General features: G+C 39.0%; 1 protein-coding gene, 1 long non-coding RNA gene and 1 pseudogene across 2 annotated transcripts in view; 2 read left to right on the top strand and 1 right to left on the bottom strand.

The window, feature by feature from the left end:
• Positions 1 to 17,141, bottom strand: part of LOC148109051 (uncharacterized) — a 62,399-nt gene extending 45,258 nt beyond the window's left edge. Inside the window, exon 1 of the long non-coding RNA XR_015726460.1 lies at positions 17,005 to 17,141. This is a non-coding gene — a long non-coding RNA (uncharacterized LOC148109051). The remainder of the gene's footprint in view (positions 1 to 17,004) is intronic.
• LOC123793150 (large ribosomal subunit protein P1 pseudogene) lies at positions 788 to 14,995 on the top strand (annotated as a pseudogene).
• A 14-nt stretch (positions 17,142 to 17,155) lies between the features above and the next one.
• ARSJ (arylsulfatase family member J) overlaps positions 17,156 to 27,579 on the top strand; it is a 75,851-nt gene continuing 65,427 nt past the window's right edge. Inside the window, exon 1 of the mRNA XM_045799090.2 lies at positions 17,156 to 18,196. Coding sequence (XP_045655046.1) covers positions 17,799 to 18,196 — 398 coding nt within the window. The 5' untranslated portion in view covers positions 17,156 to 17,798. The remainder of the gene's footprint in view (positions 18,197 to 27,579) is intronic.

Below are 27,579 nucleotides of genomic sequence, written 5' to 3'. Positions count from 1 at the left end.
CCTGATGTGGGACTCAATCCCAGAACGCCGGGATCACGCCCTGAGCCCAAGGCAGACGCTTAACCGCTGTGCCACCCAGGCGCCCCTAGTGCTCCCCATTTTGGATAAGAAATATTGCAAGACATCTACATTTGTTTTAATGTTGGCAAAAGACGGTGTTATTGCTTCAATTGACCCACTGACTTAAAATCAAATGCTTCCTAAGAGGTGGGGGTGGGGCAGCTAAGCAAGGGAGAGAAGGAGAGTTTCTCCTCAAGAATCCATCATAATGTAAGAGCATATTCTTTGCCAAATCTACTTACTTTCTGAAAATTAAATTCTTTTTGAATAACTGAGTAGAAGAATGTGACCTTACTAATGATATACTTATAGAGTGCTATGTTTTAATTTTTTAAATTAAAATCTTCTGGCCTTTAATTATAAACAAGAAGAAGACACCTACTTTAAAAAGTAATAATCAAGAGCATGATGTAGTGAAAAAGGAAAGCAGAGAAAAGAGGCCTGTAGTTTCATTGACTCTTTAGGCACTGATTTGCTATGTGACCTTGAAAAGTCGAGGAATGACTTGAAGCCAGCCTCTCTCTTTACTCATTTGTGAAGAGAATACATAGTAATGGTTACCAGCTGTTTCCAGGATTGATGAGTCTGGGTGTGAACCTCCCATGTTACAGAAATACACCCCAGTAGGCCTGGCTGAGCCTATTACCAAAAGGGATGGGGTGTATCACGAAGCATCAGGCCTATGCCAGACACCACACAGGATGCCACCAGCTGTAGGCAGTCCAAGATGGCGACCAGGAAGATCCCGAACCGGCCTCCTGCAGGCACACCAAATCTAAAGCTACACATGGAACAATTTCCACAGAAAAAGACGGAAAACTTGCTAAACATGTCCTTCTCAGCCGCAAATGAGAAAAGGGGAGAAGAGGCTAAGACGCAGTCTTGTCATTAACCCCAGTCCCAGCATAGCAACCTACAATCAGGAGGGAACTTACAAATCCAGAGCATCTCTCTGAGATGTGAAAGGTTGGTACCCCACATCAGGCACCTCAACTTTAACAATCTGCACCTGAGAGATGAGACCCTAAAATATTTGACTTTGAAAACCAATAGGGCTTTTGTCCACAAGATCCAAAGGGCTGTAGCAAATTGAGAAACTGCCCTCAAAGGGATCATATGCTGACTCACTCACCCCAGGACCCCAAGCAGAAGTGAAGTTTGAAAAACATCCAGTCTATATGTGAAGGAGATTCATTTGCTAATCTTAAAGTGTCCACCAGATGGCAAGAGGCCTGTTAGGATACTCTCTGGGGACTAAGGTGCAGGCCGGTGTAATTTTTGAGCTCTCTCTCTTCCTTGTTAAAGTCAGTAAGTGTCAGGCAACTTAAAAAATTTTTTTTTAATCCTCAGGGGTGCTTTCTTCATGTTCTCCCTCTGCAATGCTCCACAATGCCAGTTTCTCTGGGGTGGGGAGGGGGGCTTTTATACACACAGTTGATGCCTGGTTTTTATGTCTGGTGTCCTGTTTTTTGCAGCCCAGGGAGCACCCTTTGATCTTCTGGCTCTAGTGGTCAGGGGGACTTGCATTCCTGGGTCTCACGAAACTGTAACTGTCAGAGAGACAGTTCTTCACAGACTACCACACTCAGGGCACTGCACAGATAGCAACAAAAACACACCCCCTGGTTTTCTGATAAAGAGGCCTACTTGGTTGTCTGGGAGCTTTGGCCTGAAGAGCAGGCCTCTGGTTGAGCTTTCTTTATAGGAGCCTACAGAGGTGCTCTCAGGGAAGGAGGCCAGCAGATCCAGTCTTTGTGCTTTCCCTCTGCCTTGCTCCTTCTCACTGGCATCTTCCAGGAAGGATCTTATATCTTTGTCTGATGCCCTGACTTTTGTAGCTGCTGCCAGGGGACACCTCTACATCACCTGGTTCTGGTGCCCAGCAGGGTTTATGCTCATAGGTCCTACAGGACTGTGTATATTTGCATACTTTAAAAGTAGCTGCCCAAGGCTTTGGTTTCTAATCAGTCTGATTCTAGGTGCTGAGATCTCTCTCTTTGGGACACTGACAGGTCTTGGGACACCCTCACAACTGGGAGTCATGAAAAATAAAATAGGTTGCTTAGATAATCACAAAGATTCAATGACTACCAAGAATAGGACAAGGTTGAATGATAAGGTTTATCTCTCCTACATGAGGCCATTGTTTCAAGACTGGAAGACATGGCTGTCACACCTAACATACAGAAGCACAGAGAGTCAAGCAAAACGAGGAAACAGGGGAATATGTTCTAAATGAAAGTACAAGACAAAACCTCTGGGGAAAAAAATGAAACAGAGATAAGGGAACAGCAAAAAAGAGTTCAGAGTAATGGCCATAAAATTGCTCACCAAACTTGGGAGAAGAATGGATGAACACAGTAAGAACTTCGACAAAGTGATAGAAAATGTAAGGAAGTGCCAAACATGAGTCACAGAGCTGAAGAATACAATAACTGAACTGAAAATTACGCTTGAGGGGCTCAACAGCAGACTGGATGAAGACTGGATGAAGCAGAGGAAAAGCAGCTCAGGTGAGTGTAAAGAGAATGAAGCTGGGCGCGCTGGAAGATAGGCTGTCTCCCAGTCACTGCAGAACAAGGAGCAAAGAGGGCAACAATGAAAGTGGGAGAAAAAGAGAAAAGAGGGACACAAATCTAGCACATTTTGAGCACCTCCAATAAAATGCAGATAGCCTCAGTACTTCAGGTTGAAATTATGAGAATTAAATAATTTGACTTGTTTTGGAAAAACCTTAGCAAAATTCCTGAAATATGAAAGTGCTCAAAAAAATTGGTTTTATGGAGGTGGCCTGGGATCCAGACTGCCTACGTTCAGAATCTTATTCCAATATATTATCTATGTAACTAATTAACTTCCTTTTCTTTCAGTTTCCTTATTTATAAAATGAAAGTAAAGATACTACCCACTCATAGGTCTGATGCAAGGATAAATATGCTAGTAACTGTACAGCACAAAGAACAGTGCCTGGTACCACTAAGCCATTCAATAAGTGTTATAGTTACAGTGAGCTTATCACTTCCTGCCAGGTTCTGTGCATGATGCTTTCACAAGATTATCTCATTTTCCATGTCCAATTAATGTTCTCTGGGGCAAAAAAAGGCTATATGATAATTTGTATTCTCTTGGAGAAAGATACCATGAAGATGGTATTATGTTTATGACCCAAAGAAATCTAATACAAAATAATTTTAAAGTAGATAGCACTGTACAGTATGCTATTACTAATTTTGAAATACCATAATGAAAAATATCCATTGATGTTTTATTTATTCACAAATATTTACTGTTAATTCACTATATGCCAGACATATGTTGAAACTCAATATGCAGAATATTGAAGAGATTTTTCTTTTGAAAAGCTCTTTTTATTTTCTGACGAAGGTTAAGGTCCGAATAAACTTTCTACCAAGTACATTATATTCATTAATTTAATTCCCAGGAGACTTTTTTCCCTCCAGTTTTGTACTTCCTGTCTAAGAAGACATTCAGCTTCCTGTTCTCTTCTCACTTTGGTTTCTGCAATCAGTCCTTATTAATCTTTCCATTCCCATCTCAGAATGCTTCTCCTTGAGGAAGGCTCCATCAATTGATCCTTCATTGCCAGGCTTTGTATCTCTGCCTGAGCACAGATAGGGCCAAATTAACCACGGTAGGAGGACTGTTGTTGTATAACAAACCATACCCAACTTGAGTAGCCTGAAATAACAGTCACTTCATTTGCTCATGATTCTGTGAGTAAACTGGGCAATTCTGATCTGGGTCAGCTTACTGGATATCTACAGTTAGACGGTAACTCAGCTGGGGCTGTTGGTCTAGAATGGCCTTATTCATAGCTAGGTGGTTCTAGTATGCCTCATACTAGAGAAGGGAGAAGGGGCAACTTGTCTTTGCTTCATGTAATTTCCCATCCTCCAGTTGGCTATTCCTGGTTTCTACCCACAAGTTCTGAAAAACAGAAAGAGAAAAGACAAGTCCCCTGGTACAAGCACTTTTTAAAACTCTGCTAATATCAAATTTACTTCTGTCCCACTGGCCAAAAGGAGTCAGACAGTTGAGCCCAGATTCAAGGAGAGGAAAAAATAGATTCCTCCTCTTAATTGGAGGAGTTTTACAAAGAGGCAGCATACAGAGATGGGAAGAATTTATGACTAGTGTGCACGAGAGGCTAAGCCTAAAAAATAAAAAAGGCAAGACATCACAAAGTTGGAGAAAAATAAAATTTTTGATATTTGAAAATTCAAAAAAGCATTAAAGTGATTATAATGAAAAAAATCAATACTAAGTTAGATTGCCTTACACTTATAATGCTATAAGATCTTAATGTTTTAAATTACATATGGAGCAAACATGGGCACCAATTTCTTTTCATGACTTAGTGTCTTAGTCTATTTGGGCTGCTAAAACGAAATACCAGAGATTGGATGGTTGGGGTCTGATAGCTCCCACACTGGGTTAGGACCCCTGTTTTAGACTCTCAGAGATATACATCATCTTCATAGTACTCACTGCAATTGTAACTAATCACCATTATCAGTTATCCCAATAAACTGCAATTTCCATGAAGGCATGGACCATGCCTGTCTTATACCTTGTTGTATGTATCACCAATGACTGACTAATAGTGAATCCTTACGGGGGATAGTTGAATGAATGAATGACAAAGCAGGCAAGAGGAAAGAACAAAGAGATAAGTATACAAACATATCTTTGAAATTGATTGAGAGGATGTGAGCTGAGCAAGGGAATAAATAGTAGAGAGGCCTGCCTACAAAAGTTAACAAAGGAAATGATTACCCACAGAGAGAATGATAACAAATAAAGATGTATTTGGTAGGAATTAAAGTAGCAGAAGGGCCTAAGCAAAGATTTCCCATTTTGAGGATTAGAAGGCTCAAATTGAAAATGAGCCCAAGGGTGGCTACAGTGGAGTTAAGAAGGACATTGGGCAATGAAAGTGGTTGATAAGTCAAAAAACCAGAAACAGTATGGTAGGCCTGGGCAAGAGGGGCCCTGCCCTGGGTTCCCACCCTGTAAGGGACGATTCTCTGGTCCTCCTCCAGTCCTGTTCCTTCCCAAAAGGCAGGGAGCCCACCCAGAGTCCATATACCTCCTTTTGGATCATATTTGGAATATCTGGGACCTGGAAATTCCATGCAAAGATCACTCTACATGTCTGTCCTCCTGAGAGTGTATCACTCAGCTACAGTATACTGTCTGGATCAAGGGGAGAGCAAGACAGGACTGTTTAAGGGCAGTCTGGCCACGTGGTCTGGAGTGTCTACACACTTTTACAAGGGTCTTTTAGAAAGAAAAAAGAGTGAACTTGGACTGGGGATGACCCAACCCACCAACTAGTAACATGGAACTCTGACAAGTCCAGGAATTCTGATCTTGAATCAGGCTTCCAGCTCTCAAATTGTATCTTTGTTTCCCATGTGTATTCCTTTGCTCTCCCTATAATAAAAGAGAATGAGGGCTTTCTAGGACAGACACAAGTTGGACACCAGCTAAATTGATGAAGTCAGAGATTTCAAACTGAGGCTTGACTTATTAGTTTGACTTATAACTATTAAATATTTAAATATATGACATATAGACCTCCATTTTTAATCTTGACACCAGCCCTGCAATGTTAGGGGTGGGTCTAGCCAGGATGTTTACCTTATACTAGAAAGCTATGATTCTGAAATGATCTTTCACTATGGGTTGATCTTGGCTGGTTATGGACTTCTTAGTATCCACAACTCTTATTTTTATGTGGAAAGTTAACTAGACTATTCCACAATCATTGGCTTCGGTTTAGAGTTCCACCTACTCTTTTCAGATGGACGCTGAGTCATGTATTTGCTCAGGAATCCCTAGAGGCTAGAGGTTTTCTGAACTCAGAGAAATGAAGAAAATTAGGGAGAGATGAAGAACCTACAGGCATATGGTATTTGATGATTTCAAAACCCTTTCATGAATATTGTCCTAATTTGGTTCTTAGAACCATCCTGTAAAAATAGATAGGGAAGATATTACTTCCTTATTTGACGGTTGAGAAAACTGAAACTCCAAGAGCTTGCGCCATGATGGATAGCAGAGCTAGAATTTGAACCTAATCTTCAAATATCCTTTTATTTTTCAAGTAAGGAAAGAGGTGATATATTTACAAAATTTCAGCGTTTTTTCCTTAACAAAGATATGTAAACCTACAGTGAATACATATATGTAATCTCACCATGAGAAGATGGTGTAAGCACTTTTTGAAAAAATACAAATTCCCCTACTTGGCTTCTGCTTGAAATCTCTCTGACTTCATCAATTGGCAGGTGTCCAACTGGCTTATGCCCTAGAAATCCTGCACTTTCTTTTATTAAGGGGAGAGAAAAGGAACCAAAAGAAGGGGGGGGGAGAATCAAAGGATACAGTTTTAGGGATAGTTTTTATCTAATTTTTTATTTTTACTTGAGGTCACTGTGACTCAGAAAAGTTGACTGAGTTGCCCTAAATCTCAGAGAGATAGAAGAGCTAGACCATAAAACCACATCTGATCCAGATCTCTGAGTCTTCTCCTCTCTGTGTGTCTTATGTAAGTCTTTACTCTCTCCAGTTAATTTTATTCTTTCTTTCTTAATTTCTTATCACCCTCTGTTCTTTTTAACAAAGTCTCTGCTAACTAGTTTGAAACTATATATAAGATACTCATACATATATTTTGTATGTTAACATATATATTTTGTATATATAGTTTTGGTGTAAAAAATATTTCACATTATTGTTTTCATTATACATTACTTTAGGTGCATATATTATGTCCTTCATTATATTCATAATTATCATTTCTAGTGGTCATAACATCGCATCAAGTTGATAACTCAATTTATTTAAACCATTTTCCTAATCCTTAACATTAAGACAATTTCAATATTTTCTATTATGGATAGTGCTCCCATGACCATTTTTATTAACTATTTCTGTTATTCTACTGAATTGTTTTCTTAGGATAAATGTCAAAAAATGGCACTACTGAGCTAATGTGTAGAGATATTTGTGTGGTTTGTACGTGATACGGTGATATATATTTCCACGTTATTTTTTTAAAACTATATATGAAATCAACGCTCTCAGCAGAGTACCAGTTTCAATCCAATGTTACTCATATTACAAATCATACACCATTCTTTTCACTGGTTTCATAGGTATAAAATCATGATATTTTGCTTTATTATTCCTTTCATTACAAATAAGACCAATATTTTTACTCTCTTTTGATCCATTTCTATTTGCATTAGTTGTCCAAATTCTTTCCATATTTATTATTGGAGGTCAAGATATTTTTCTTAAAAATCTTAATGAACTCTTTTAATGGAATACATATGACCTCCTTTCTTGTTATATTACTAGAAATATTTTCCCAGTTTATTTTCCTTTTTGACTTGAGTTTTGTAATTAATTTTCATACGGTTAAAATTTCCTCCTGTGCAGGGGCGCCTGGGTGGCACAGTGGTTAAGCGTCTGCCTTCAGCTCAGGGCGTGATCCCAGCATTGTGGGATCGAGCCCCACATCAGGCTCCTCTGCTATGGGCCTGCTTCTTCCTCTCCCACTCCCCCTGCTTGTGTTCCCTCTCTCTCGCTGGCTGTCTCTATCTCTGTCAAATAAATAAATAAAATCTTTTAAAAAAAAAAAATTTCCTCCTGTGACATTGAGCAGGAAAAACCAGTAGATACACACAACTTTGTTTTTATTTCTCAATGTCTCTAAATTCTGTGGGCCTAGCTTCTCTTGCTCTTCAGACTTCTGAAGTCAATCCTAAAAACAAATTGTCTTGTGATCACTCTAGTTCACAAAATCTGATATTCAAATTTAGGATGTCCAATAATATATGGTTATGAAAACTCTGAATTTCATTTAAAGTATATCTTTTGTCCCTTCCCTGGATCAATACTACTTCAGCCTGGAAACCTAGACTATTTCTCTAGTTTACTGTTCCCTGCCTAGTACTTCTACCCTTCCTTCCCTAACTTGTTAACTTCAGCTTCTCCTCCAGGATGAGTATGCAGGGAGGGAGAAAGGTGAGAGTCAAGTAATAAGTCCTTAAATGACCAGTATGATGCACTCTGGGTCTGGCAGTTGTTCAAGGGTAACTTTTTCTCATATGTGCTCCTTACCAACTTTTGACAATCTCCTATCTGCAATTCCTTTAATGTGAGAACAGGTATCTCTAGGCATAATCTGCAGAGTCAGCCCTTCAGATTGGGCAGCTACCTTTTGATGATGATGATGATGATGATGATGATGATGATGATGATGATTATTATTATTATTTTGGAAGTCTGATTGAGCCTGTGGGAGACCTGGCCAGTCCCTGTGAGCCTCTCTCTTCCTCTGGCTCACCGGTGGTCAGTCCTGAGGCTTTCTCAAGCAGCAGCCAGACACCAAACCACTTGAATCTCAGGAGGTCAGCACCTCCGTCCTCAGGCCCATGTGGGCAGGGTGAGGAGTTCTCAGGGCATACCAACAACTTATTAAAATGTCTCTTCACTCATACTCTCCAATCTCCATACTCCGACCCTCTTATTACCTTTGCATGGGTAAGAATGTTAAGAGTTGTCAAACTGGTTTTAATAATCTCCTTTGAAAACTGGCATCTTCTTCTGGCACATCTCTTTGGAAAATCACAGCTTTGAATCTTGGTGCCTTAGTTAAAACTTCTGATTTAATAGTCTGTTATAAGTATTTTATAATTATCTGTCATTGAAATTTCTATATTATTTAAAAGCCAAAAATAGAAGAGTTTCCCTACATATAGTTAATATAGTCAGTTAAATTTTGTTGGGCTTTCTTTAACTTTTTTTTTCATTTAGCTCTCCAATTTCAACTAGATATGTTTTTCTCTTGGTATGTGATATATAAGATATGGATTAATTAATCTTTATTGATGTGGTTATAGAATTATCTAATTATTAATGTTCATCACTCTAAATGCTTGCTTTCTTTTATTTTGAAAAGTTTATTTTCACATATTGTTTTCCTATAGCATGAAATCAGTTTTTGGCCTCTCCTTTCTTTCACAATCAGTATTAAATTATTGTTATATAGTAATAAGTCATATCTATGGTCAGGTAGGATCTTTATGTCATTTGGTAAGAGTTTATCATGCATATAAGAATAGTTCACAAACTGGGAGCTTTCAAACCAACAGTGGAATGAGGCTCAGAGGTATTTGCTTATCAGATAGTTTATATAGTGACAATGCAGAGGCTGTTTGTTCTCTACAATGATTGGTTATGGCATTAGACTCCTCTTAGTGATGGAGGATAGGTTAAAAGTGGGTACCTCATGCCAATTTTGGGGAACAGCTTGTTTTGTCTATGTTACTCTTTTTATAAATATTATCATACATTGTGTTCTGAATTATCATCGGACTGATGTTTATTGGAATGACATTGCACTATAAATTAATTTAGGAATAATTATAATAGGAATAACAAATTAAAATAAGCCTTAATACTGCTTTCAATGGACAAAAGCTATTCTATGTGCTTTCAAGTATTAACTCATTTAATTCTCAAAACAACTGTGGTCGATTTAATTATTGGCTCCATTTCATCACCTCTTCTGGCATCAACAACTTTTTCACAGCCTCATCCTGGGAAGGATGTATTTCCCACCCCTTGACTCTGGGCTTAGTTATAAGATTTGCATTGGCCAGTGAGATGTAAACAGATCAACGGAGCCTTGATATGTGTTTGCTTGGTTCAGCTTGATCTCTTATGTTTCAGCTATGACCTGAGAAGAATTTGGGTCCATCCCACTGATCCCAGGAGGAGACAGGAAACAGTTGGAGCAGACCTGGCCCAGCAAATCCTCAAATCCGTAAGAATCTATTAGTGTTGCTTTAAGCCTTTGAATTTTGGAGTAGTTTGTTAAGCAGTGTTGTTTGGTGATAGATAAGTAACATGCTACACTATGAAATAGGCATTATTATTAGCCATATTTTACAGATGAGAAAAATGAGGCAAAGAGAGGCTCAGTAACTTATTAGCTAGCAAGTGGGCAGTAGGATTCCACAGTGCATGTTTTTGATCATCTTTATAGCACTGAGTCCTTAGCTTGGAAAACAGTTTATTCAAAACCGTGTGTTCAAATATTTTCAACTCCCCATATAAATACATATTTTTCTTTATAAAGACTTTGCACATGTCTCATCTAGTTCATCTAAAATTTATATGATTTGATGATTATCAGTTTCTTTTAATAGATTTTGAGTTAAAACCCTGTTTTCTTTTCAAACCTACATTGTTCATCAACACTTCAATACCACAGAGCTCTATCATTTTCTATGTTGGTAAATTCAGAGAAAGAAAAAAGCTTTAGTAAGTTATTTGCAGAGACCTTATTCCAATGAATTAACACCTACTATGTTCCTCATCTCATTGTCCTCTTCCCTCTTGAATTTATTGACCTTTCTCACTGCCTGGTATGTTAGCTCTCTGGTTCATAGCTGTCTGATAATCTGTTCTCTTACAATGCCCTTCTCTTGTTTTCTCTTTGTATAACCACCTGATGTAACTAACCTTGGTTTCTTCACATGTAAAATGGTAATAATAGCATCTATCTGCATACGTTGTGAAGGGATAGTTCATGAAAAACCACTTAGCATAGTGCTGGCACCGTGTCATTACTGAGTAATGTTCAATAAAAGTTGCCATCTTTCCAGTGACATTTCTCTTGCTACTTCTTGGTTTCCCTGCAGGCCCTATTTCATCTTCCCTATCCTAAACAGTTCTGTCCTAGGTCTCTTTCTCACTTCTTATTCTCCAATTTCCCTTAGGAAATTTCATCCACTCTATCTAGATGTGGGTACAATTTTCTCTCTTCCTTTGTTCTTGAGGTCTAGACCCATATATCCACCTATCTACTGCACTCCTCCATTGGGAGGCTTCACATATCTCAAGTTCAACAACACCAGGTATTTTTTCCATCTAGTCCTCAAACCTGCTAGTCCTTTCATGACTTCTACCATTATAAATGGTACTACCATTCAGGCAATTTCCCCAAACAAGGAACTAGGTATAATCATTTATTACTCTCTCATTTTTATTCTCCAATCACCAACTTCTATTGGTTTCACTACTATATCTTATAAATTCATATGATTTTTATTCTTATGATTTACACAATTCTTTTAGTCTTTAAATCGTATGATTTTTATAAATTCATACAGTCTAAAGTTGGGAATATGCTACTTTCTGGATGCCAGATCAGGCATTTACTCTTACTGAGTAGCCTTGACTCTAGATTTCACAGCTACCTAGCCTCATTGAGACTGGACACCAGAACATTTCAATCTCAGGAGGTCAGTACCTTAGACCTTTGGCCCATGCCACAGGGACAATACTATGAATCCTGCCAAAAAACATCACTATAGATGAGCTGGATTTAGAACTTAGCTTTTCCTTCCAGTCTTTCCCTTAAGGGCATCTGAATCCAGCAGTGTCTGCTCGGGCTATTGCCACTGTCACTCACCCACTTAAGCTTTAATGCCTTTCCCTTCTTTTCTTGATCCTGGTGGCTTGCCTATATCCCAACTTTAATTCTTCCTGCCATCTTACAGAATCTCACTGTTCAGCCCTCAGATGTTCTGAGTCTAGATTTATCCAACCGTTTTTCAGCTGTGTTTCCCGTATTGTATTTGGTAGATGACACCAACCTCATCCACTGAGTAATCCTATTTAAACTTTTTGATAATTTGCCTTCTAAATCAGTGGTTTTCAAAATTCTATACATACCAGAATCACCTGGAGAGCTTTTTTTTAACATAGATATTCCCAAACTCTGGATATTTTGATTTAGGTCTTGGGTGGAGCTGGGAATTTCCTAAGGGAGGAAAAAAGCCCTAAAGGAATCTGATGAGCAGCCAGGTTTAGAAATTGATATTCTAAACAGAAAATTGCTATGTAAATAATAAAAAATTTTACTTACAATTTAAGCAGTAAGAACAGATTTTAAAATTGGAAATTACTAGGTTTCCCCATTGTAAAAATTCCGTTTAAAAGTCTGCTTTCACACGTTTGCTGAATGAAAGATCTTTTCTTTGACAATTCAGATTTTCTGAGTTTCTAATGTCAAAAACCTTGTTACTTTTGGGTAGCTATGTTTATACACTGTTGAAACATCAGTGTCACTCACATTACTCAAATGACTACAGCTTATTTCAACAAGATACTTCCCAAGAAAGAGAAGTAAGTGATCTTTACTTAACAATTAAACTAAATCAGCTACTTAACCACCCCAATCAGAGAGCTCTTGTTTCTTGAGACAATGGTTCAAAGCAGACTTCGTTCTGTAGTCTAATAAAGAGTTAATAATGATGAATAAGGAGTTGATTATAAGGGAATGCATATCAAAACGACTATATTTTTTAGGACAAATATTTCTTTTAGACTGTGCATGAATTTAAACTTGGTGACTATTCCTTCATTTTTAAGTACTTAATGTACTTATAAACCCAAACAAGCAGCAACTGAGTTTTAAATCTTTTTAATAGACTATAAATCCCTGGAGTGACTATTTTCACAACTTTTTAAGCCTACATTTAAAAATTAGCTGTATCTTTTAAGCATCTAACTACATGTTTACTTGAAAATAAATGCGTATAGAAAAAAGAGAAAAAGGTGGCAGGCATGCTCTCTACTAAGCAAAAACAGTAACAACAACAACTTACCTAGGTGTAACTACAACAACTACTTATCGATAGTAAGCTAGGGCATTTCTGCTCATGCATACTGGGGGCTATGGGAAATGTCTTTATGGTGAGGATTAACATGGCTGTTTCAAAGAAATACTGTGTAACTATCCATGTTAGTATTTGTCTGTGATTTTCTTAGCTCCTCTATTTACTGATAGGCTCCTCATATCCACTCCTTCATTCCACCCTGACATCCACTACTCATGGTCTGTCCCCTAAACAGTCCCAGGACAGACTGTGGTGCCTTACTGTGATCTCCCTCTCTGATGGTGACCTTCCTGACAATACATTCTATTATTTCTTTTCTTTTTCCATCATCCAAAGAAGGTCCTATACTGAGTCCCTGATTCCTTTGTCATTTGTTTTCCTCTTAAATGATTACTTCTTTCTAAACTTTTAACAAATGCCCCTCTCCCAGAAGATGCTATAGTCACAGCATAGTTCTTCAAATTAACGAATATATTGCTGTAGAAATTTCACACTGTGGCAATTGTGTGATTCTAGTCTTTAGTCCCTCAAATCTCACCCTAATAATGTCCTGGGATATCTTTTCCTATATTTTCATCATGTCTTGCTCTAACCAAAAAAACTTTAACAGACTCAGTGATCTTGGGGTAAAATTCAACTCTTCAAAATTCTATGGACTGAAGCCACTTATTTGTTGCCTCTATGTCTATAAATCCATTCCAGAAAGGACCTTAATATGATTTACATAAGTATTTTTTCAGGTAATGTCCTTCTCGAAGGACCTCATCACTCTTAATGCTCTCAAATCAAGTTCCAGCCCTTCATATCTTTTCAAAACTTCCCAGTATCTGGTGTGATCTGAACTTTCTAACATCATTTCCCATACTCTCCCAGTCCAAACATGTCTCAGCCAGTTGGTCTTCTTTTTCCTTTTACCTAAGATGCCCTCACCTGAATAATCAATCCACACGAATTTTATCTCTAAGCAATTCTATTTCCTCTCTCTCTCTCTTTATTGAATCAAATAGTACCTTTAATTTTTATAAGGCCATTCCATAACTAGAGGACTGTATAATGTGACTATATCTAAGTTGAAATAAACCTATGGTGTGGTTCTGTAAGTGAAGCTGATGCCTGAACACCAAAAAATCCTGGCTCTAAAGTCGGGAAAAAAACAGCTAAGTTATCGAAGGTCTTTAACCTGGGATTTCATGAGGATGCTAAAACTGCTGCTTAGAGTGCACGAAACCCAATCCCATAATGAAAACTGCGAAGTTTCTGTGTTTATAATACCAGTGTATGTACAGTAAAGCATAGGGCATTCAACAGCGTCTGATTTCATTCTCAAGGTATTCCTTGTGGATGTGGGAATAACCATCATCCATTTCCCACTTTGGCTGGGGGAGCCAACCAATGGATTTTCCCTTTGAGTCACGTCTCATTTGGTCTGCCGTAGCATGACTATTCTTGTTTCTTGGCTCTTACTACTAATTGCAAATAGTTCTTAGGCTCCCTTAATATTAGTACTGTTTACTCCAGAAATGTAATTTTTAGGGCCAGAATTCTGCCCTTCTATCCTGAATGCGGAGAGCATGCATGCTTGTGTGAAGATTAGAATTCTCTAACCCTAGCAGCTGTGTTCACTCTGTGCTATGTGGCTAGAAAAGATCTTAATGTCCACTTGTGGGAAGATTGTCTTTTGAAAAACATGGGTTTTGAAGACAGACAGATTTGCAAGTTCAAGTTTCCTGTAAAAAGAGGGTAACAGCCTTTCTTCAGCTGCCGCTAAGGTGCTCTGTTCTTCTGCAGAAGTCAAGGCCAGGGTAGGGTGAGGCCCTCACTTCATCCTATGAATAGCACCTTGCCTGGCAGCACCCACTCAGCACTCATTGCACCAAGGCACCCATCTGGGAGCTTGCCTGCTCCTACTCAGCCCTCATCCTGCACAATGATGAGATGACGGTCACAGAGGATAAGAGCCATGCCCTCATTAAAGCAGTGGATCTAAACAAGTCCAGGCCGGGCTTGTTTGCAAAGTCCCTGGCCAATGTCAACATAGGAGCCTCCTCTGCAAGGTAAGGGCTGATGAACCTGCCCCAGAAGCTGGCGCTGCACCAGCAGAAGGTCCTGCTCCCTCCACCACTGCTGCCCCAGCTGAGAAGAAAGTGGAAGCAAAGAAATAGGAATCAGAGGAGTCTGAAGATGACAGGAGCTTTGGTTTTTCTGACTAGGTTTCTTCTGCAATCTGTTCAATAAAAAGCCGAACTCTTAAAAAACAAAGGGGGTGGATACCAAACAAAATAACATTTCCCTCAGTTTAAAGTTTTCTTCCCTTTACCACCTCACCCACTAACCACACCCAGTCTAAGTCAGCTTTCTCTGTTTTAAAATTTCTTTTAGTTTTGTTCCTTTGCTTCAGAATACTGCAGAATAGTAAGTAACCTTTGGAGTTTGGGGTGTTTCATTGATCAGCATAGCTCTTCCCATCAGTGTAAGTTCCACAAGAGCAGACACTGTCCCTGACTTAGTTAACCATTACTTTTCCAGCTACTAGCATTAGCCCAGCTCCTCAGATATTTGTTGAATGGAAGAATACATCATAAAATTGGTAGAGAAGGAAAAGCGATAAAGTATATAAAACACTATATAAATACTAAAAGGCATATGTGTGTATATTTACGTTGTATATAAAAGGGCCCTCTTTCTTGCATAGCAACATGGACACTTCTTGTGCTATGTCATTGACTATCCCCAACTAAAAGCAGCCGATCCATCTGAATGTCTGTTGACGCTCAACACCTTGTTAGGCCTACAAAGCTGGGAGCCTTACCTCAGCGCTTTCCAATTTCTCAATATGCAGTTCACTCATCACATATTTGGTGATTTACCTTACGGAGTTGCTAAGATCATATTTCCAAGTAGGCCTTCTAGCGCTGTTCATCTCTCCACAGACTAATCAAAATGGCCTCAAGGAAGAAAATAAACTGGTACAAGGCTACACATGTTAACAAAATTAACTGTATGGAGTGCACTGCAAATTCCAAAGGTAATAAGTTTCCATTTTACAAATGTTTTGCCTAGAAACTAAAGAGGAACTTTAGCAACAGAAAGGAATTAAAAATAAACGGCCAAGTGAAACCTAGATTTATGCTTAGGCAATTGGGAGAACCTGGCTTTTTATGTGCCAGCCCCATAGTAGGTGTTCAATAAATAACTTGAATAAATTTTGGGGAAGAAAAATATGTCTCAATGGCTCTTGGCATTGATTGCCTCCTCTACAGGTGCCGCAAATCCCTTTCCTGACTGAGCAGGGCTTTAAAAACCTATGATTCTAGTAAAAGCCGGCATATCTTCCTAGTCAGGACAAGCTTTTACAATAGTTTCACGCCACATAATTAAAAAAAAAAAAGTGATGAAGTTCCTGGAACTATTAGATAGGAAATGGTTTCTTTACTGCAGGAGTGCAGACTGGGCTCTCAGTTCTTGAGGGTGAAATATGTAACTCTTCACCCCACATTCTTGGCTGGAGACGCCCTGTGGGTAAGTTTGGGGAGAGGTAAGAATAAGGGGACAATTTCAATATCTTCGTGTAGGGAGGAAGTCAGGCTGTCAAGGCCAGCAACAGGGAAAGGAAATTCAATTTAAAAACTAGTAGTTGCAACTGTTAAAAAAAAAAAAAAAAAAAAAAAAAAGAGGCGGGGATAAAAAAGTAGGAAAAATGGGGGGGTGGAGGGGAGAGACTAGTAAAGGAAAACTAGAAGAGGAAGAAAGAGTATGCTACGCAGTTTGTTGTTTCTCCTGCTCTTCCTCTCTCAGAAGCTAGAAAAAGTTTGCACGCGCAGCATTCGGGATGGGCGAGAGAGCTCTTCATGTTCGGACCCAGGAAAAGAAGCGGCCGCTTCACCCCTCCGGATCCGCGCCGCCGCAGTTTCCCCCCTCTCCGGACGATGGAGGGCAGCCGGCGAAATCCAGAGGGAAGTTAGCCTTGGCGGACCCCCCTGGATCCTGCAGGGATCGAGGAGAGGCGCGCAGCTTTCTCTCTGTCCCGCAAAGCCTCCCCTCCCTCCTCCTCCCGGAAAGGAAAAAGGAAAGACCGAACCTCTAAACCAACCTTACCCCTCCCCCTGTTCCTGGAGGAGCGAAAGCAGAAAGTACCGTTCTGTGATTCACTGGACAGGGAAGAGGGAGGAGGCGGCAAAGAACGCCTAGTGCCAAAACTAAGTTAGCTGACAAAACGCACCCATCTTTCAGCGCCTCGGCCGGGTGCACCAACTCCGCGGAGACCAAGTGGGCTCGGCGTGGAGGGACCCCGCTTCGCTCCCCCACGCGCTCCAGCGGTCCGGAGGACTCGGCGCCTGAAGTTCCTGCAGAAAAAAGGTCGTTAGCCGTGGAAAGAAATGAGGGAACTGGGCTTTTTTCCTCACTTCGCCGCCTAGTGTCGGGGAGATTGGCAGACGCCTTGGAGAGGACCGGGAGAAATAGAGTGCCCTGGAAAAGTGGAGAAAACGGTCAGGAAGTCGGTCCATTTCAGGCAGCTGTCTATCTGCTAGAGTACGAGCGAGGCGTGGCGGCTCAACTTCCAGTGCTTTCCAGGTGAGGGGACCGCCAGACTGCCGATCCCACCGACCCGCGCGCGCGCGCGCCCGCAAGAACCTCGCTCCCCAACTTCCAGGGCGCTCTGGCCAGAAAAAGCCCCTACGCGAAGTGATTCGCAAGCCCTTACCAGACTCCTTCTCCAGAGAACTTTGGGTGGAGGCATTAACTTTTTTGTGTGGAAGCTGCTCAGGGGAGCGAGGAGGAGAAAAAAGTGAAATTTGAAGGAGAAGAGTGACTCCTTGCTGTTCCCGATGTCCCATCACTTCTAGAAGGTTAAAGTTGTTGGATGTGGTGACAGCTGAGAGGGGCGCAGGGCCGCTTTCCAGGTGGAGACAGTCCACCGCCTGTTCGGCCGACCCCTCCCGCGTGCATGTGTGCGTCGGCGGCGGCACGCGGTGCGTGGTTCTGCGAGGGGAGTCTCAGCCGGGACCCAAGTGAATGGCCTCCAGGGGTTGTGCGGGGCCTCCGCCTCCGCCGCCTTCGCAAGCCTGGGTCTGGCCGGGAAAGATGTTAGCCATGGGGGCGCTGGCAGCCTTCTGGGTCCTCAGCCTCCTCACCTACGGTTACCTGTCCTGGGGCCAGGGCTTGGAGGAGGAGGAGGAAGGAGCCTTGCGAGCTCAGTCTGGAGAGAGACCGGAGCCCAGCACAACTGCCGCCTCCCAACCCCATCTCATTTTCATCCTAGCGGATGATCAGGGATTTAGAGATGTGGGTTACCACGGCTCGGAGATCAAGACTCCCACTCTTGACAAGCTCGCTGCCGAAGGAGTAAAACTAGAGAACTACTATGTCCAGCCTATTTGCACACCGTCCAGGAGTCAGTTTATTACTGGAAAGTAAGTGTTACCACTTCGTATATTTATTCGTTGGAGAAATCTTAAGCATTTAATTAAGACCCAGCTCCTAATTTAAAGGAGCAACAGAAAATACGGGGAACAAGCGAATGAATGAAATGTGGTATTGAGTTATGGTGGGTATTAAATTGGATGCCCTATTAATGAACTTGAACGTCTTCTCTCTAGTCTCATTTTGCGTATTCTCAGAGCCTGCTGTGAAGTGCCCTCCAAGTTTTTAAAAGAGATCGGGACTTGTAAAGTCTCACCTACCAACCACATATCTCCAGAAGGGGTCTCCTTTTCCAAGGAGACCAAGCCCATTTTGGCTTTTGGGCATGCTCAGATTTGTTTCAGGCGTCACAGCAGAATTCACAATCGCCATCACTGATAAGAAAGATCAAAAATTTTTTGCAACTCTTGGTTTGTTCTTAAATCTAGAATTGAATAATCAAAGCCATAGGTTCTCAAGGACATAAAAGAGACCAAGGAAACAGATGGAAAGCAATATAAAATTAGTGTACAAATGGGTCTGTTTGGGTCTTTGATAGGTTATTTTTTCTAACTGGATCAATAAAAAGGGCCATGTGTGATTACCAAGGCAGTTCTCAAAATGCAAGGAAATGCAATGATAAATGTTCAACAAGAGTTAAATTTCATCTGAAGTTTTCTGCTGCTTCTCACATCTGGGAATTTCCTGGTTAACTCTAAGAAAAATCAGATTATTTCGAAGCTTAAGTAAAGTATTTTTAATTTGTTGCTTTGCTAAATAGCTAAACTTTCTACTTAAGGCATTCACTCATTTTCATAGTTTATTCTATCCTATTAGAGTATAGTTTGCTCTTACTCATTTGGATGTCCAAAGTCAGCCTGTGCGACAGAGATAGACTAGGAGGTCTGGAGGTCAAGCTACCACTGGACAGAGGTAGAAGAGAAGCCTTAGTAGTTCAGTATATGCATCCTGTGATTTCAGTCTCAGGGAACCCTGCTTCAGTGAAGTTGTTCTTGGAATTGGATCCTCTAAAAGTAGCCAGTATCCATTGGAAAAATAAAGATTATTTTGTAAGAATCTGTCTTGCAGAGACTTTTGCTTACAGCATGATTTCCATTGCTTAACAAACTGTCAGAACGTAGCATCACTGCCAGAAAAGAAAAGAAAAAAATTCCCATCCTTTCCTTTCTTAAGAATGAGAGATTAAAAAAAAAAAAAAGTCTCACTGTACTTCAGAGTCATTTTAAAGGTCATTTGTGGCATCAGAAAGTCAAGGGCATTTGATATTTATAAAGGAGTAGATTTTTGGCTTGAAAATGAGTCCATCTGGTGGCCTGCAGGTCAAGTTCTTCATGTCTAATCCCAACCACTCTTATATTTGGCTTATGAAATAAATGTGTCATAAAAGCTCACTGAACCTCTTCAACTAATTTAGAGAATTTAGATTTACTGAGCTAGCCGGTGGTAGTTGAAAATATGTACACAAATTATATGAATTTTATCTTTTACAATAGAACGTATGCTTTAAGGCTTTTCACCAAATAAGAATATTTAGTTCCTAAACATTATCTTGCACTGATAAAATATTGAGGTTTTATCTTTTAATCTTTGTGGTTTAATTAATGACATGAAAAAGAAATGAAGCTAGAAATAATTCCTAATTTTTTTCTCTTTTTTTAATTGAAGATGATATACAATGTTGCTTTGTTTTAGGCATACAGCATATTGATTGAACAGCTCTATATAGTATGCTATGCTCACCATAGTGTAGCTAATTTTTCTCTTTTGTCAAAGGTTGACTCTCTTGCACTTTCAATGCAATTGAACATCTAATGAAAAGATTTATTCTCCTATTAAAATTTTCCATTCAGTGTGACAAATTGTGTAACTGTTTTATAGACAAGAAGTTTAAGTAGATACTGTAACTTGATTTAAATTTTTATTTGACTTAAACAGTTGAAGACATTTTCATTTGCAGTTCTTTTTTTAGACTGGAACCTTCTTTTATATGAACACAAAGATAAGAAAGAAAGTAGTTATGGAAGCCTAGTTGTGGGCCTAATATAATGCAGAGCCCAGGGATTATGGCCATTTGTCCTCTCCATGAGCACATGTGTGTACTCTTTGGATCTTCTAAAGTAAAGTAAAGTAAAGTAAAACAAAACAAAACAAAACAAAACAAAACAAAACAAAACAAAACAAAACAAAACAAAACAAAGCAAAACAAAACCAAAAACAAAAAGCAATAAAAACCTAACTGTCCTGAATTATTTTAAGTGGAAAATGGGTTATGTAAAATATGAGAGGATTCAAATATCTTTTATAAAGAAAGTTAAAATGATTAAAACTGAGACTACTTTAAATACTATTAACAAAACAAGCCTCCTTTTATGTTTTGCTGAAGTCAAAATGTAAAAATCTGTTCCCCTATACTGCATAAATGTGTAATAAGTTCCAGATTGCTTTAATAATTTATATCATACCCATCTGGTAATATTGAGTATCAGTTGGACTGTCAGTAAGCATTCACTGTGTTCAGATCCCTGTATTGGAACTCTGAGGAAGAAGTAAGAAGTAAGCCTGAATCTCTGGATAGTAGTCTTCAAATTTAAATCTACAAAAAAAAAATCACTCAAAGGGCTAGTTAAAAAGCAGATTTCCAGGGGCGCCTGGGTAGCGCAGTCGTTAAGCATCTGCCTTCGGCTCAGGGCGTGATCCCAGCGTTCTGGGATCGAGCCCCACATCAGGCTCCTCTGCTGGGAGCCTGCTTCTTCCTCTCCCACTCCCCCTGCTTGTGTTCCCTCTCTTGCTGGCTGTCTCTCTGTCAAATAAATAAATAAAATCTTAAAAAAAAAAAAAAAAGCAGATTTCCAGGCCCAACTAGCAAGTAAGCTTCAGTAGATCTGGGGTTGAGCCCAGAATTCAGTAATGATTTAATGAACATATCAGGTTATTCTCATGTTCACAATATCAATACAAATTAAGGGTGTTATTATTAAGTACTAACATCCACTGTTCCAGGATAATACATTTTTACCTCATTTAATCTTTATAACACTCTATGAGATAGTTGCTGTTGTTATCTTCATTTTATATAGTTATGGCAAAAAATTTCAAGAGCAGTAGTAATGCAGGGGTTTTATACATGGGACTTCGAGAAACAGCATTGTATGTGTTCAGAGTTGGCCTGGTGATAAAAAAAAGTTTGATTGAGAAAGGGGCCTTCCGTGTTTGATTTATTTCAAAGTAATTTTCTCACCTTCTGTTTTGTTTTTCACAGTTTTACAAATAAAGACATAGATAAATAACATCATTTCTTCTTAAAAGAATATAGTGAAGGCTTCAGAAAGAGAAATAAAAGTTTTGCAAAATTTAGAGGTGCTGGGTGGCTCAGTTGGTTAAGTGTCCGACTCTTGGTTTTGGTTCTGGTCATGATCTCAGGGTCATGAGATTGAGCCCTGCATTGGGCTCTGCACCCAGTGCAGAGTCTGCTTGAGAATTCTGTCTGTCCCCCTGCCTCTCCGCCCTCTGCTGCATGCTCTCTGTCTCTCAAATAAATTTAAAAAATCTTTAAAAAAAAAGCTTTGCAAAATTTAGAGATGAATTTTATGCAGACTTTAAAGTAGGAAAAATTGGCAATCTGAACTAAATTTATATCTTTGGCAATAATTCTTTTTTAATTATTTTGTTATTAATTTTTCTACTTAAAGTACCGTGATGATCATTTTTATGAATGCAAAGGTAACTTGAATGTGTGTTTGTAATAGGATATTTGATAAATTCATTTCATGTTAAAACAGCTCCTGTTTCTTGCTGAGGGTAGTCACTCTCCTAACTTCTAACACCTTCGATTAATTTTTGCCTTGTGTTTGAACTGCATCTTTATGGAATTATAGAAAATGTACTCTTTCATGTCTGCCTTCTTTCTCTTAACATTATGTTTGTAAAACTTTTCCATGTTGTTGCCTGTAGATGTAATTCATTCATCCTCATTACTGAAGTGTGTTCTTTTGCATAGATACACTACAATTTATTCATCCATTCTACTGTTGACAGACATTAAGGTGGTTTCCAGTGTTGGGCCACTATGAATAGTGCTGCCATGAATGTATTTGTATGTGTTTGTTGATGAATATATATATATATTTCTCTTGGATATCTATTAAGAACTTGGATTGCTGGGTTATGGGAATGTGTGTATTCATTTTCTGTAGATACTGCCCAGCAGTTTCCCAAAGGGTTTCCACCAGTTTACACTCTTACCAATACACACTCTTAGCAGTGTATGGAGAGCTCTATTTGTTTCCCATCTTTGTCAACATTTGATATTGTCTTTTTCAATTTAGTCATTCTGGTTGTTATGCACTGGTATACTATTATGGTTTAAATTTATATTTCTCGGGTGACTAATGAAGTTGAGCATCTTTTTTTTTTTTTTTAAGATTTTATTTATTTATTCGACAGAGATAGAGACAGCCAGTGAGAGAGGGAACACACGCAGGGGGAGTACGAGAGGAAGAAGCAGGCTCATAGCAGAGGAGCCTGATGTGGGGCTCGATCCCATAACTCCAGGATCACGCCCTGAGCCGAAGGCAGACGCTTAACCGCTGTGCCACCCAGGCGCCCCGAAGTTGAGCATCTTTTTGTATTTTTATGGACTATTTGAATATTCCCTTTTAAGAAGTTTCTGTTTAAGTCTTTGTCTATTTTCTCATTAGGAGATTGCTCTTCCTTGTTGATTTGTGGTAGTTATTTATATATTCTGTTTCTTTGTCAGATATTTGTACTGCAGAAGTCTTCTTCCACTCCATGGCTTACTTTTTCACTCTTAATAGTATTTTTGATGAACAAGTTTTGATTTTATTATAGTCTAATTAATATTCTTTTTCTTTTTATGTCCTATTTAAGGTATATTTGACTAAATCAAGATCATGATTTGGCCTCTTTTTTTTTTAAAGATTTTATTTATTTATTTATTTATTTGTCAGAGAGAGAGAGGCAGCAAGAGAGGGAACACAAGCAGGGAGAGTGGGAGAGGGAGAAGCAGGCTTCCCACCGAGCAGGGAATCCAATGCAGGGCTTGATTCCAGAACGCCAGGATCATGACCTGAGCCGAAGGCAGACGCTTAACGACTGAGCCACCCAGGCACCTCTGGCCTTTTTTTCCTAAAAGTTTTATTTAATTTTCTATAATTCATCTAAAATTAATTTTCTGTTATGGTGTAAGTCAGGGTTCAAGATTATTTTTTTTCCATTTGTGTACCTCCATTTGTCCCACACTATTTATTAAAAAGACCGTACTTTCTCCACCTCACTGCAGTGTCACTTTTTCATAAATCAGAAAAATGTAGATGTTTGTGTCTATTTCTGGACTCTATTCTGTTCCATTAGTCTCTTTGTCTATCCTTGTGCCAATACCACATTCTTAACTATTATAGCTTTATAATACTGGTATCTGGAATGTAAGTTCTCCGACTTGTTCTCCTTCAAAATTCTCTTAGCTCTTCTTTAACAGTTCATTCATTTTAATATGGAAGAAGGAAAATATGGATGTACAAATGCAAATAGGTTGGAAGATTTGGTTTTGGAATATGAAGTAGTTCATTTCTCAATTATTCTACTTTCTAAGTGAAATAACAAGTGAAGTCATTAGCTGAGAATAAAGATCTGGAGTTTTAAAAACAGAAATAGAAAATATTCTTCCAGGAGAATGAGAAAGTGAATTAAGTAGAGAAATGCTGTACGAAGACAGGGCACTCAGCTAAGCCCGCTTGAGATTTGTGGTCATAAATTTAAACAGAGACGGTCATCGTTTGTTTGTTTTTCTCCTGCCATGGCCTGATGCTGGTATGTGGAAGAAGCACGATTGAAGAAGTAGATTTAACTAGATTTGGGGCTTTGTCAAATGAATGAAGTGGTATCATGGACTCTAAATTGGCAAAGGGAAATATAAGGGGTTGGTGTTCTCTAAGTAATCACCAGAGTCAATGAATTGACTATCTGGCTGGGGTTGAAGTGAGGATATTATAATAAACTTGGAAAGCTAGGTAGATATTGGTTGTTGGAGAAGTGTATGCTTGGGATCAAAATTGTATGAGTAGTACAGTGTTGGGAAATGACAGGGGAATGGATGCTAAGGTGAAATAGAAGAAAACATCTTTGAAAATGAAGAAGGCACGGTTTTAGAAGGGCAAGGTATTGGATAGGTCACTTTGGTGGATATTGAAATCATTAACAACAATGAGAGACGTGGTATTCAAGAGGATGGTGAACCAGGTGCTGGAATCATTTATGACTGGGAGGTAAGGGGCAGGGCCTGGAACTGAGTAGGTAAAGAAGTCAAATAGGAAAGATAGTCTATAACCTGTTGCCTTGCTTTTCAAAGGAGTTGAGCTTTTAAAAGTAGACAAGAGCCTTTGTCTGAAAGTGCCTGTGAGGAGCTAGGAAGACATTCATTCCTGCTTCAGGCTCTGTGATAATTGGGCATGGGTAAAAGAACAGCCCCAAGTTGAGAGGATGTCAGGGATACCCAGCAATCAACTAAAGCAAGAGGGTGGAGAGAAAGTCCAGGAAAGAGGGGAGGTCATAGTGAATTTTGCTAATGTCAGACTTTCAATAACACAAGGCTTCTTGGCAAAGATTAGGGAGTTAGGAGTGGAGATGGATTGGTTGAATCAGAGTAGAGGATGTACAGAGATATATAGAGATTAGAACCTGAATGAAAGAAGATACATTGGGAAGATCGGAGTTAGAGTGAAAATACAAATGGTGCCAAAAGGCATGGTAGGATTTTCTCCAGACGATCTCCTAGGAAATGATGAGTGTTCAGTTTTAATTTTAGCCTCATTCTGGATATCGATTGAGCTCCTGAGCCTTCAATCACCAACTACTGCAGCCATACTGTGTGTAGTCAGGCACACAGTCAGGAGTTCTGGGGGCGTCCTCTTGTCCAGGAAGATAGGATCCATATTGGCCTCCTCTGTAGACTGCAATGGGCTGTACAGGCAGGGAAACATGTCTCTTGGGAGTTAACAAGTATTGTTTCTAGATATGAAATTATCAATCAACAATTGTGCTAGTGTTGAAAACCCTGAAAAAAATAATTGAAGTCTTTCAGCCACTCTCACAGGAGAAAGATTTAAGGATGCTAAAGAGAGTCAGGCTTGATGATTCCATTTCATAGGCATGAGGGTACACACACACATTTCCCCTCCATTTCTATTGTAAACATAACATCAACAGTCCTGCATGATTTCTCTTCCATCCACTTCTTTTATCTGAAGCCTAGTTTTAAGTAGTGTTACATACTGAGAGTGCACAATAAATACCAGTTGCTAAGAGTTCACTTATTACATTTGTAAATATTTAGTTAAAGCATAAACATCTAGAGAAATGTTTATGGTTAGAAGTTTAGGAGAAACAATTTTTTTTTCCAAGGCTCACTTTGGCTTTGGAAAATGAATGTAACAACAAATGAAGAGGGTGACTTTAAAGCCTCACATATCCATTTCAAAAAGAACAGCTCGATAGAGGAGACCATTCAACAAATAGCTGCCTCTTCCTATTTGACCTCATGGGTTTTTCTGACAGTAGAATCATGGTCAAGTAAGCTATTGGCACACTCTTGTGATCAAAGTCCCTAATTTTAAATGAGTCTTTTAAAAAAGATTCCCTTTGAAATGAATCTCTATTCAGGTAATCCTGGGTGAGCTTCCTGAGTGGCTGTTCTGAAAGGTGGAAATTTATCCAGGTGTGGAGAGTTGAGAACATTTTGTTTCATCCAAGTGACCTCTCCCAAAAGTCAAAGGTGGGACAAGCGAAAGACTTAGAGCCCCTGCCTCTAATATGAGCTCAGTATGAAAGCCTCTTTTATTTCAAGTTTGGTTTCATTCAGATTTTTTCCTACAGCAATATTCCAGAATTAATTTCACTGTAATCTTTTTCTGTATTTTACTTTGATATAATTAGAGTGTGTTGCAATGTTCTTTTATCATTCTAGATAGTAAATATTCCTGGTAGTGTTACCTCATTGAGACATTAATTCCCCTGTGTGTTCTATTGCAAGAGAGGCTTTACCTCTAATCATTTACTCCCTCTCTCTTCTAATTCACCCAGCATATTTGCTTTATTCAAACATGACTCTCATTACGTCACCAGCCTCAGCAAACACCCTCCCTGGTTCGCCACTGACTACCACGGAATGAGAACAGGAATTAATTTTTACTGACAACCTTATTGTGACAGTCACTTTTCAAACATCCTGTCATTTGATCTTCACACCCACCCTGAAGGTAAAATATTTTTATTATTTTGAAAAATAGTTATGAAATATTTAACAAATGTCTTCCTTTCATGGATGATACATGAAAGTTTCAGAGAAATTATGTCAAGTTGATCACGGTCATACAGCTTCTAAGCAGCAGAGCCTGTATTTGAACCTAAACTTGCGTGGCTTCAACAAGACCCTTGCTGTTTGCATCCCCTCATTCGGCCTGATACGAAAATTATAAGCACCTTAGTCTAGTCTTTGAAAAAGTTTTTAGCCTTATTTTCCTCTCTCAAGCTTCACACTCTCCTCCAGCAAGAAGGATGATTCACTGTTTCTTGAGCACATTCCATACTTCACTTTCTTCCTTCTTTTGCACATACTGTTTCCAGTCCTTGGAATTCATGCCCTATCTCTCTTTGCCCAAATGCCAGCCACTCAGACTCACCTAAAATACTGCCTTTCCTGTACAGCTTTCCATGATTCCTTAGCCAGAAATAATTTATTCTAGTGATGACCTTTCATAATTCTTTCTATTACTGTCTTATTACGCATGATTTCCACCTCATTCATAGCTGTCATTGAACCTCGTACCTCTGATTTATAATCTCCATAAATCTCACAGTGCTTTGTACTAATAGGCACTAAGTATATGTGTGAAGAATAGATGAATGAATGAATGAATGAATGAATGAATGAATGAATAGATGAATAAATGGTTATTTATTTCTCTCTGGCAGGCAATGTGATAGAGCAGAAATAGCATAGAATTTATAGTGAAGAAATCTGAATTACAGTGCTGATTCAATGAACAAATTCCTGACCTGGAATAAATAATCTCTCTAGGACTCCATGGTTTCACCTGTAAAATAGGAATAATGATATTATTTATATTACCAACCTTAAATTGATCAATTGAGGTAATATGTGGAAACTTCTAAGTGTTATAAACCTTTTAAGTAAAAATTCTTTTAAATTTAGAGCTTCAGCTCTGTAATTTTTAATCATATACAAACTTTAAAGGAATAGTTTGTTCTTTTAAAAATTTTTCTATGATACAGTCGTATCTCTTTTCCAATTTCAATCTATCGGCGCAAAGAGTTAAAATTAAATCCCATATGTTTTAGT

The sequence above is a fragment of the Ursus americanus genome, chromosome 13 (genome assembly GCF_024610735.1).
Source record: "Ursus americanus isolate L20-20 chromosome 13, mUrsAme1.1.p, whole genome shotgun sequence".
Lineage (NCBI taxonomy): Eukaryota > Metazoa > Chordata > Mammalia > Carnivora > Ursidae > Ursus > Ursus americanus.
This window is presented reverse-complemented; position numbering and strand designations above follow the sequence as displayed.